The following is a 12,935-nucleotide window of genomic DNA, read 5'->3' as shown; positions in this document are numbered from 1 at the left end:
TCTTCTGGCGTGGATGCTTTGCCCCAAAGTTTGGTGTCATCGGCGAACTTGGCCAGTCCACTCCTAACTCCAATGTCCACGTCGTTAATGAAGATGTTGAACAGTATGGGTCCCAGGACAGAGCCTTGAGGGACCCCACTGGTTACAGGACACCATGATGAGTGACTGCCATCAATCATAACCCTCTGGGTCCGACCACAAAGCCAATTTCTGTTGGTATTTCTGTTAAATGTATTTCACCAAGCCATGACTGAGAATGAGCATCCAACAAATAACATTGCCATCTACTTAGTATGGCTGGCATTTCCTCAACCTTTGTAGTAATAGGATCTCTGGGTATGAAGAGAGAGGCCCTACTGGACTTTTATTTTTCAAAAGAAAACAATTCATAGGGTATGTTGACATTGGCTAGTGGTTACACCCAAAAATAAGCTCCATCTTCCCACTCCTGTATTGCATGCTCCAATCCTGGAGCCAAGGTGGATAAAATACACTGTGGATACTTTCTGCTGCTGCTCTCAAGAACTGTTTTTGGGGTGCTTGAGAGTGGCAGTAGAAGACATCTCAAATGTGTCCTCACTGCCTCAGTTCTGGGGTTGGAGTATATGGTGTGGGAGTGGATGGGTGGGGCATATTTTTTTGGCAGTGACCTCAAGGGTAGCGCAGAACCTGTGTAGACATAGCTTAGTAAATGCTAAATTATGAATGAGAGATTAAGGAGATCTACTCTGACAGTTTGCAGATATCAAGATAATGTTATATATAATTACAATTAAATCATCAAAGTAGTTGAAAGTAATGAGCAGAAATGTATACAAGAGAATTTTGGGCTGAATATCAAAAATCACTTCCTGACAGTTGGTTATTTTAGATTGTTTCCTAAGACAGACTCTGGATGCCTCATCAATTGGACCAATTAAAACAAGACTGGCTGTAAAAACTGTGAAATGTAATGTAGAGAACAGCTCCACACTGGAAGTAAGGGAGGACAAGAAGTCCTGCAGTACAGTGTCTTCCATTTCTAATTTGAAAGTCTGTGATGTATTAAGTGAGAAAATCTGGCCTTCTTGTAAAGTAGTATTGTAAATCATGGCAAGGAAAGAGGAAAAAGAAGATGACGGTACAAATAGAAGTTATTATAGTCTAATAAAAGACCTAACCTGAAGACTTTAAGAACAAATTGAAACATATGAATTTAAGTACACTTTTTTTTTAATGTTTTACAGTTAATCAGAGTTTAAGGAATGCAGCACTAGAAGATTGTGCTTTATGCCAGGAAACCATATCTTCTTCAGAACTTGCAGCAAAGGCCAGAGATGGGGACTTTGAAGGTACTTGAATATTTCTGAGAATTAAAATAAGGACACACTGACTGAGGTTCCTAAACTGCTCATTAGAGCTAAAAGAAAAGTACAGTATAACCTCATAAATTTGGTGCAGTCAGGACCGAGCACTTGCTGGAAATTTGAAAATACCAGATTTTTTAAACTGGCGTGGGGGCCAGTCACAGGGAGGGGCGAGGGGAGTGGTAGTGGTGGCCGGTCCTGGAGCAACAGCCGCACACAAAGCAGTGGCACAGGGTTGTGAATGGTGGTGGCAACCGCCGCATGTGAGCTTCCCCCTCCGCATCTGGGAGGGTGGGGGGCAGCGGTGGCCGGTCCTGGAGCAGTGGGGGAAAGTGCCAGACTTTTGATAATTCCGGATTTTTGGTATCCGGATTTATGAGGTTATGCTGTATTTGAAATCCTTGTTCTTTTTTGGGAAATGACCTTAAAAATGGTATCATAGGATTTTCTATACGGTCACGATATCTGATGAAGTGTTCACACTTTCCCATCTTAACTATTTCTTCTGACAGCCCTACAAACACTACCTGGCATCTGAAAGCTATTTCTTACAGCATATACATTTTTGTATCAGAACAGAACAACATTGCATGTGGCGAATACGTAACTATGGCTATATATCATATGGGGTTGTGTCTGAATAGGAGGTAAACCACAACTGAGTTACGTAAATCATCCCAAAGTAATACCAACAGACACTTTGGTACCAGACCATTTTGTTGTCTTTTAAATGCCACTTATTTTTGAAAACTCTAAAACACATTTTTTCTGAAAAAATTGTTTTTATAACTCTGTTAATACTATTTTACACTATGTTCAATATATAAAGCCAACATAAACCGTAGCCCCATTAATGAATCTGTGCTGACTAGGGAGCAAACATTCTAAAAGATCAATATTAGGCAATTTTGAGGACTTTTTATATTTATATTTATATATATTTTTATATTTTAAAGTCTGATATCTTGGGGCTAAAAGCAGATGACTATTGGAAGTATGACAGTACCCTATTTCCAATTATATTCAAGCAATTAATTTTCAAAAGCAATTGTCAATAGTCATTTTTGGGTGCCTCAGTTTTTCTGAAAATACAAGTCCCTATTTTCAGCAGCAATGGGCCATGAAATCAGACCATAAACTTGGTAGGGGTCCTGCACTGAAAATGCCCTGTTCTGGGCTGTAGGCCAGCTTAATTCATAATTTACAACAAGAACATGTTAGGTTCTAGAAAGAAACAATAAAGTAACTCAGGTCATTGGAAAGTTAGAGAAACCATCAGAGGAGATGATTTAATAGGCAAGTGCAGATGATTGTCAAAGGTAAATGGTAAGCACGTATATTAATTATATATTAATAGCACATCTGTGGTAGGGGGACAGGTCAGAGAACAGTGTGTGCTGTTAGAAATGGATCAACGTCTCATAATTTTTGTCCTGGAAGCTCAGAAGTTCTTGTTGTTATTTATCTAGATTGCAGTAGTATCTTGAATTCCTAGTCCTTGGCTAGGACTCCGCATGGTTGGCAATGGAGAACAAAAACAATTCTGCCCCAAACACTTACAATCTAAGTATGAAACAGGTGGCAGCAAATAGATAGATACAGATGGAGGAGAGCAAGGAAACAATGGGGAAGTGTGGATCAGCATGACAAGCAGTGATATCAGTACACCAGGAGCCTAACTGTTGTTGAAATATGTTCTATCTACAGTTTTGGTTTAGATAGCTTCATAATGAAAAGGATGGGACCAGATTCAGAGTCTGAATATTAATATTTCCTGAAACTTAGTTGTGTGTGAATTTGCCTCACTCTGAGGTTCACGTCTTTGTTTAATATGGAAGCATGTTTTTAAGCACTTTTTAGTATCTGCTAAAAATGCTGCATCCTGCATGATGTATCATTTGGTGAGTGGAGTGGATCTTCTAAGACCTTTTAAGGCCAAGCAGAACCAGTGATTCATGTTGGGACCTTAGGTGAGTAATATGACCCATCTCATCTTCACCTTTGGCTCTACTGGAAGCCAGAGTCTACCGGCCCAGACAAAACACAGTGCTAGTATGGCTGTACTGGTTCTAGTACCCAAGTTAGTTCATTCAGAAATACCTAAGGTATCTGCACAGCACAGCATTGTACTATGTGGGCTTGCCCTGTTAGACAAGCCAAAAAGATATGGTTCAAGTTGTATCAGAGGAGTGAGGTTGTTTCATCTATCTTAAGGTTTTGTATGTGCTATCACAGAAGTAACTCAAGGCTTATATATCATTTAGTGCTTGCTGTACCATGCGGCATATGATGTTTTTCATGTTCAAAGGCACATAAACCTTGAAAATTAATGTTCACAGTGCCATTGCAAGGCAGGTAGATAAGCATTCATACCCTCCTTTTAATAGATGGTGAAAATAAGACAGCTTAAAACATGGGTTTAGATCAATAGTTCTCAACCTTTTTGAATTAAGGCACCCTTGGAAAATTTCAGCTTTCACTCTATTATATTGCCATAGTAAAAAAAAAAAAAAAAAGAGAGAGAATCCTTCTGTAGCAAAGAACTCAGAAAGACCACAACACGTCAGAGTGGTTTTCATAGAATCACAGAAAGTTAGGGCTGGAAGGGACCTTAGAGGCCATCTAGTCCAACCCCGTGCTCAAAGCAGGACCAGCCCCAACCAGATCATCCCAGCCAAGCCTTTGTCTAGCCAAGATTTTAAAACTTCCAAAGGTGGAGAGTCCACAACCTCTCTGGGTAATCTGTTCCAGTGTTTTACTAATGTGTAGCCTAAACTTTCCTTGCTGCAACTTGAGACCGTTGCTCCTTGTTCTGTCATCTGCCACCACTGAGAACGGTTTATCTCCATCCTCTTTAGAATCACCCTTCATGTAGTTGAAGGCTGCTATTAAATTTCCTCTCAGTCTTCTCTTTTTTAGACTAACTAAGCTCAGTTCCCTCAGTCTTTCCTCATGTATCAATTCCCCAAATCCCCAAACCATTTTTGTTTGCCTTCACAAGACTCTTTCCAATTTGTCCACATCCTTTGTATAGGTGGAGGCCCAAAAGTGGATGCAGTACTCCAGATGTGGCCTTGCCAGTGTGAAGTAGAGGTGAATAATAGGGCTGTGTGGAATGGCTGTGTTTCGATTTTGTTTTGGATTCGGCCGCTTCAGAGGGCAGTGATTAGTTTCAGTGTTTTGGATTGCTGTCCTGTTTCATTTAGGCTGAATCTGTTTCAAACAGGCTGCAAGAGAAGCTTTGCACAGCCCTGCTGCCCAGCCAGGCAGGGCTTGGGGCCGGGGGCTGCAGGGCCCCAACAGGTAGTAGGACAGGGCCATGGGTGGCTTGTCTGGGAGAGGAGGGGGAGCAACCACTGCCCTCCATGCAGGCAAGGAGACCCCTGCATGATTCTGATTCTTGTCACACTGAGTCGCAGGGCAGGGAAGCAGTGCAGAGCAGTGAGCAAGCCCACTGGTCCCTGCTGCGCAACCTGACTCTGCAGGCAGCAGAGATCTGGGGCTGCACAGGGTGGGGAGGGAGACCCCAGTGCGGATCTCTGTTCCCTGCGGAGCCAGGTCATGTGGCATGGATTCCACAGCCCCCAGTTCGATTCCCCAGCTCTCTGATCATTCCCCCAGCTCTTCCTGGGGGGGTGCAGGCCCCCAGATCTGCACGCCAGATTTCAGCAGGCTGCCACTGCAGGCTGGGTCAGGGGCAGCACCGCAGTCTCCCAGCGCTCAGCATAGGCTGTGCTGAGCAGCTGCTGCTGGGCTCAGCCTGCAGCAGCAGCCTGCTGAAATCCTGCATGTATATCGGGGTCCCGTACCCCTGAGAAGATCTGGGGAAAGTGATCAGAAAGCTGGGGAATCAAACCATGAGCTAGATGTCAATATCAGAGCAGTCCTTTCTGCTGCCCCTTTCCCCCCCCACTTAGTTTTTGTTTCCCTGCAAGCCCAGTTCCAAATCTCCAAAATTCTCCTCAACATTTCAAAGCCTTCCGTTTCAATTCGGATTCGGTGTTTCAAGTGCTGAAATGGCCCAAAACACCTCCACAACAAAACAGCTGCCAAATGTAGCCCAGTATACCATTAGCCTTCTTCACAACAAGGGCACTGTTGGCTCGTATTCAGCATATTGTTCACTGTAACCCCCAGCTCCTTTTCTGCAGAGCTGCTGCTTAGCCAGTCGGCCCCCAACATGCACTGGTGCATGGGATTGTTTTGTTCTATGTGCAGGACTTGGCACTTCTCTGCATTGAACTTCATAAGATTTTTTTTGGTCTTTATAAGATTTCCAACTTGTTGTGGTCTCTCTCTGAATCCCAGCCCTACTCTCCAGCATATCTGCTAATCCCCTCAGTTTGGTGTCATCTGCAAACTTGCTGAAGTTGCCCTCTATGCCATCTTCCAGGTCATTGATGAAGATACTGAACAAAACCAGCCCTAGGACTGACCCCTGGGGCACTCCACTTGATACTGGCTGCCAACTAGCCATCAAGCCAACTACCCTCTGAGTGCAATGATCCAGCCATTTTTCTATCTATCTTAGAGTCCATTCATCCAACCCATACTTCCTTAGCTTGCTTGCAGGAATGTTGTGGAAGACTAAAGTCAAGGTGGATCACATCCACTGGTCTCCCTGCATCCACAGAACCAGTCATCTTATCATAGAAGGCAATCGGGTTGGTCAGGCATGACTTGCCCTCGATGAAGTGATGCTGACTACTTGTAATCACCACGTTCTCCTCCAAGTGCGTTAGAAATGGATTCCTTGAGGACCTGCTCCAGTTTTGACACTATGGATTCCTATTTGAAATTTCTGGGTTTATCTGATGAATCATCAGTAGGTGTTTGCATACTTACCAGTGCTAATATTAAGTAGCATGCCACGATACCCTTAAAAGGATCTAATGGCACCCTGGTTAAGAATGAGTTGCTTGTTTACATTTACCCCCGGTGGTATATTTTTGAGAAGTACTCTGACTTACACAAAGCTGGGTCTCAGTTCTTTCTTAAGTGTAACTATTCTGTCTCAAATCATGGGATCCCAAATAGAGCGTCCTCAGGTCCAAGGCTGGTCTCTAAAGTCTGTTCAGTTGAATGCGAGTGGTATAGTAGTCATGTTGACACTACTGCTGTCCCATTCAGTGCCTTTTGAATCCAGGATAACTGAGATCCAATAGCTAGGCAATTTACCTTTCCACTTGTATGCAGTGGGGAGACAGGGAGACAGTATACATTATTTCATGTGATTTGTAGCAGCAAAGGCAAAAGGCCTTAAGAAAAGAACTGAAAGGGTAATAGATTTTAGAGCAGTACTGTATATGTATAAGCCATTGTTTTCTGTTTATATACACCCTGTGAATTGCTGCTAACCTTTCATTTGAAATGGCAGGCTAAAAGATTTCTAATGTAATCTCCTCATTTGAACAGTGGTGCAAATCCATCTGACCAGCACAGTGTCGAAATATTAAAGCCTTTTCTGGGAGAAGATGGTGCCTTGGCAGATAAAGTGAAGAATTACTCGATAATAATTTAAATTGATTTTCTATTGTTCCACAATTGAAGGTGTGACAGAAGGAGCCATAAAGAACGCTCGGATTATTTCACACGAAAACAAAGCGTCTAATGAAATATCAGTACATGCTAGGTGTAGACAATGACAGAATGCAGTGGCTTTCCTCTCTATGCCCCCCTCCCGCCCTGTGAAAGTTTACACTTCTGCAGTTTTGAAGGCTGTAGTTGAATCTGACATGTTTCGAATAGGCTCAGCTCAGGAAGCTGGCACAAGCTTTACATAAAGCAGCTCTCTTTTCTGGGCCCTGTCACAAATGAAAAGTAACCTCTGTGGAACCTGAGCTATCTGAACTGCATCCCCACATAAGAGGCGGGCCATCACCTTGCTACGACGCAACCTCCTTAGCCCCCTCTTCTCCTACCATGAAGCTTTTCTTACCTTCCTCCACACAGAGCAGGAAGCCCAGCGCTGGAGCAGAAGTGCAGTTTTCAGGGTAGGAGGTGCTTAATGGACCCTGCCAGGAGGAAGGCAGGACCCACAGGCAAGTGGGGTGGTTGTTTTGTCTGCTGGGTCAGGTATATGCGTACAATGGCCACCACTACACGCTAGCAGGGCTCGGCGTACTGCTAATGGGATACCTGCTTCTCCTTAAAAAACAGCTGATTCCATGGGGAGTTGTGATTTTCTGGTTTGTTTTTTTTAAGTGCTCAGAAAAAGTCACAGGGCCAGATCCTCTTCCATCTATTAGGTGCTGAAGCCTTTAAGTACTACTCTACTCTACTTGAGTTCCTGAAAAAAGCTGTTAACACAGCTATATTTTTTAGCACACTTTCAACTCAGCCTTGTGATTAGTGGAGGGGGAAGGGAAGGGAAAGGAGAAGAACCCACCTACCTTTTGCATTTAACAGTTTTTCAGGGACTTGAGCAAGGTGGATTGCAGGGGGACAACTAAGCACCACTTGGACTGCTTATATTTATAAAAGAATCTGACCAAAAGAAGCAGAAAATCTTGCCTGTGAAATGGGTGTTGTAGAGACTGCAGCGAACTACTGATCTCCTGTTCCTGTATGCTGTTGTCATGATTTGACCAATATAACCTGTCTTGTAGTGAAGTCAATGTAAAAGGAATGTTGCAGGGGCTCGGGGGTGACTTAGCTAGTATAAATCAGTGCAGTTCTGTTGTCTTCAATGACTGCGTCTGCTTCAGTCGCCTCTTGCCATTTTTCCTGGGAGACTGTGAGTTTTCTTGGTTTATCCTTAGCAATGGATGGATGTCATGAAAGGGAAAGTGTGTTGTTATTGGAAAAGGGTTAGCTTTAAATGTATAAATAGGGTGGATGGGAAAATGATGTTCTCGCCCAAATGACTATGGGCTTGCCAGGAACCAAAATTCATCCTTGAAAATAAAAAAATGTTGCATAACAGAGAAAAGAATGTTCATTGTTGCAGATGTAAAAACCCGCCCTTGTCACAGATATTATAGTGATGGGAGCCATTTATAAAAGAGATCATGAGGAAAGAACAGGGAGTGGGCACAAGAAAGGTACCTAAATTCAATCTTCAGCATACCCTTCTTCCTGGTCATAATAAATGCTTTGTGGTATGCTTTGTTCCCACCTTGGTTTCTTACTGGATTCTTTCTTTACTATTAATCCTGATAATGAGATCAGAGATGCCCATTGTTACAGAAGAGTGGAAGAGCAGTGCCAGCACTAGAACTGATGGTCCAGGTATTTCAGATGCTTTCTGAGCCCAGATATGGTCACCTTAACCAGTTAAATCTGCATTTGGAGCTAAAGTTACCTTGTACCTACTATCACAAGAACTAACAAAAACAAATGAAAAAATCCCTAGCATCTCATGCTGGTATGCCGATTAGTGAGGTGCTCAAAGTTGATGTCATTGGCAACTTGATTTTTTCCTAATTAATATGCTGAACAGTGATACAGTGTACAGCAGGGGCGGGTGGAGAGCCACTTACACAATTGTGGCAAGCTGTTGAGGGCCACACGGGTAGCCCCGCCCCTTGACAGGTGCCCCACCCCCTGGTCACCATCTTGGGACCAATGTCACAATGTCGTGGAAGCAATGTTCCAGGGCCAGTGCTGGCAGGGCCCAGAGCAGGGCGCAGGCTGGCAGGGGTCTGTAGAGCCAGGCTGGGCTGCACCAGCAGGGCGAGGGGGGAGTTGGCCCGACTCCATAGAGCCCCTGCCAGCTGGGACCCTGTACTCCTGACGCCCTGCTCTGGGTCCCACGCTCCCACTCCCTCTCATTCTCAGTGCCTCTCTCAGCCCCGTGGTACAGGTGGGGAGCAGCGCGCAGGTGGGGAGCAAGCTGGTGCTGAACGCGGGGAAAAGCGTCCCCACCCTGTAGCCGGCACCCCACACTGCAGCCGCTCACAGCCCACCTGGGGCTGCCTGTGCCTGCTCAGGACAGCCCTGTTCAGGCTGCGAGCAGCTGCAGCAGGGAGCACCAGCCATGGGGTGGGGGAGGGGCCGTTTTTCTGTGTGCTCAGTACCAACTTGTTCCCTGCCCACAGTCCTCCCCTGCTCTTCGCCCCCCTCCCCCCCTTTACCTGAGTTTCTCATGCTGGTGCAGCCGTGAGGAGCCACATGGTCCCAGGCCAGAATCCCCTGCTGGGGCCCCCACTGGGGCTTCCCCAGGGTCCTACTGCCCCTTGTTCCTGTCAAAGATGACAGATAAACCAAGGACAGATAAATATTAAGTTTCTAAATTTTTTTAGGGGCCTGCAGGCCATGTTTTGCCCACCCCGGTGTACAGGCATGTACACTAATTAGCCCCACACCCTTCCTGAGTGACACTCCGATCCCCTTCCCCTTCTCCTGCCCAGTCTGCTTTTTGCTCCAAGCCCTGTACTCCCTGCCTGATCTACTGCTCTCCTTTTTGCATCCTTTCCTATAGCTCCTGCCTGATTTGCTGCTTTTCTTTTTGCTCCCTGCCCTGTCTGCCACTATTCTGCCTGTCTCTTCCACAGTCTGCTGTGTGCCACATGCAGAGACTGCCCATGCAACCTGTGGCACTTGTTCTGCAAGCTGACCAACCCTGCTGTAAAATACTGCATTGCCTTATTTTCTTGCATATTACCTGCACCTTTCTCCCCAAAACCATCTGAAGAAAATTGGGATGCACCATAGCAGTAAACTGTAGACTCTTATCTCCATGCCTATACTATTAATTAATTTAGTGTGCAGGCCACTGTTGGGATTATGCTGCTTATCCTTTATTAAAATTTATGTTTCCTCACACAGTGAAAGCAATGTAAAGGAAATGAACATACCATTAACGTGGGGCAGCATCACCAAAGAACACAAATAGAAATGAAAGAGCAGTCCATGTTTTCTAAATCAAAAGAAACCTCTAAATAAGTTTAATAATTCCCGCCCCCCACTCTCCACCCCATCCAGCATCATGATGCACCCTTACAGGTAGTGCCAAAGCATCCAAGATTGCATTTGATCAATGGTTAAAAATTAAAACATGAATAAATAGCCATAAGATTCAACTAAGGTAGGGGTGGGCAAAATATGGCCTGTGGGCCGCATATGACCAGTGGCTGCCCCTGCAGCATTTTCCTGGCTCCTCCATGCAGGAGGTGCCAGCCGCTTGAGGTAAGGGTGATTCATGGGTCGGGCTCGGGCTCGGGCTCCCTGGGGCTGAGCAGCACACATGGGCCCCCCTGGGCTACATGGGGACATCAGTACCAACTTTTTCAGGGTTGGTGCCATCAGCCCCTGAATTAATGACTGTGGCAGGACCAGGGGAGGGGATAGCAGCCACATGCACCACATAGTTGCTTTATTTTATTTTATTTTTTTTGCCTTCTGGAGCAGGAAAGGGGGGGGTGCAGGATGCACAGCTGCAGCCTGACCCTGAGCGAGGTGGAACAGAGTGCAAATGTACCAGGGCACAGGCGGGTGGTAGGGGGCATGGCACTTGTTTACCTTGGCAAACTCCCTGGCTCCCCCTGGGCTGAGCTGAGCTGAGGTGGGGGTAGGTCCTCATCAGCCAAGGCTGCTCTGCACCTGCCCGTCCCAGGGCACGCATCCCCTCACATGCCCAGCTTCCCCACTGACCCCACCTCAGGCACCGTGCCCCTGCTGCAGCCCTTCCGATGAGGGCTGGGAGAGATGATCTAAGGGAGCTCCAGCAGTAAATAAGCAGCTCTGCTCCCTGCAGCCCTTCTCCAGCCATGTTTGATAGCCGAGCTGCCTCGGTCCAGCCTTAGGGCTCCCTTGTTCCACTCCTTCTGCCCCATCTCCTTCTAACCAGCCCCCATCCTTGCATCCTGCCTCTCTGAGGCCTCCCCAGGCTCTGCTCTGTGGCTGGACCTCACTGCCCTTGGCCCCCTGACCTCCTGCTTCCCCCATCCTCTTCTTCTCTCTGTCTCTCTGTTCCAGTGCTTCCCTGACTCCCCAGTCCTTTCATGCTAGATTTCACCCACTCCTTTTCTTTCCCTCCCTCTAGGTCATGGAGGAGACCACGATTTTTTTAAATTCACGTTAATTAATCTTAATCAATGTGTATTTGATTAATCCACCATTAATCTTATGGGTGTGGCCCTCAACAGCTCACCAAAACTCATTAAGTGGCCCATGCAGCCCAGATAATTGCCCACCCCTGAATTAAAGGCTCTACTCCGAGTTCAGAGGATAAAGATGCATCACTTGTTTTTGTCAGATTTCTCAGTCGTACCCCATATAAAATCAACCAGCTGGTCTGGATCGTAAAACAAATATGAATGTTATTATGAGCCAATTTACATTGGCAAGGGTAGAAGAGTTAGAAGTCTAATGACCTTCTGAAGGTTGAAATGCGGTAAGCTATGGGTTAGTTTGCATTCCTTGCCAAAAAAATATTGTAAATGCACATCTAAGAAGATGTATATCAAGGCATATACATGCTTTACAGGAAAAAGTATTGCAGGATACTGGGGAAATACCATACAGCATGAAGAAAATGGGATTAAGGTTAGAAAAATCTTCATTACAGTTCCAACACGAACCTTTACTCTGTCCCGCCTACCCTTCATCGGATATTTTCCAGAAAGCTCTCTTGGGCCTTTTCTGTGCTAGGAATCTTTTGACCTATTGTTCCCCAAAAACTGAAGGTCTTCAAATAACACTGGAAGCTGCAGTGCCAGAAGCTTAAGACTCGCTACTGTGTGGTAACCTCGGGTAACTAATCTGGAGTGTTGGCTGTATTACAGTTTCTGCTGGCACTGCCTGTTGAATCTCACCTATTGGGGATTAGGGTTTTGGAACATTTTAATGCAGTAAAATCATGGAATTATGGGCCAGTAAAGAGAAGGTTAGTTTCACCTCTGGCCTAAGAACAACCAAGCTAAATTTTAAAAATAAAGGCCTTGCTTGAGAAATTAAAGAAACGTCATATGAAGCAGTTTGTACTGCATAAAAATAGAACTGTGGCCCCTCACATACCGCTGCTTTTACCTATTCCAGCCATAACATGTTTTTGTGAATTCTATAGTAACCGTGTGATTGCATCCATTTGTATGATGTGACAATGCTTCTGTTCCTAGAGCTCTGCTTTGCTCACTGTCACCTTGGCCAGGGACAGACATTAAAAAAGCTTGAGTCTGAATTGATTCAGTCTTTGCAGGTTAGTCTAACGTGCAAAGCGTGAACCAGTTTGGAATTGGATAGAGATTCCCTTTTCATTCCAGAAATGCACATGCCTGCAGTGGCTCAGGCTAGAAACCCAGGGGCACTAGAGCAGCCTCCCTTCCCTTCCACAGTGTTGAGCTGAGGGGGATTTGGCCAGGCCCCGGCAAGATGCCTTGATGTCTGTCCCTGTCCCTGAGCAGCCCACCAGGGAATGTTTATCACCCCTAACGGGGTATTTATTAACTCATTATGAAAGTCTTCTTAAACAGTTTTTTGCAAGGAAGAACATTAAGCTACCTGTTGATTGGCTCCAAAAAGCTTGTCTGCCTTTGTCATCTCCCACAGCACTGACTGTGGCCAACATGTGGTCTGCTATCTAATGCTGAGGTGTCTGCGTGAGACAGAGGGGCAGGCAGGGGGAAACTAAGCCATGCTTTGCATGGA

The 12,935-nt window shown here is 45.5% G+C and overlaps 1 protein-coding gene across 2 annotated transcripts in view; it reads left to right on the top strand.

Moving 5' to 3' along the window:
• Nucleotides 1-12,935, top strand: part of ZFYVE28 (zinc finger FYVE-type containing 28) — a 289,256-nt gene that overhangs the window by 262,428 nt on the left and 13,893 nt on the right. For both annotated transcript variants that reach the window (XM_019553086.1, XM_019553085.1), the window contains exon 12: nucleotides 1,227-1,331. In XM_019553086.1, coding sequence (XP_019408631.1) covers nucleotides 1,227-1,331 — 105 coding nt within the window. The remainder of the gene's footprint in view (nucleotides 1-1,226; nucleotides 1,332-12,935) is intronic.

This window comes from Crocodylus porosus, unplaced genomic scaffold (assembly GCF_001723895.1).
Source record: "Crocodylus porosus isolate Cpor-Errol unplaced genomic scaffold, CroPor_comp1, whole genome shotgun sequence".
NCBI classification, from domain to species: Eukaryota; Metazoa; Chordata; order Crocodylia; family Crocodylidae; genus Crocodylus; species Crocodylus porosus.
This window is presented reverse-complemented; position numbering and strand designations above follow the sequence as displayed.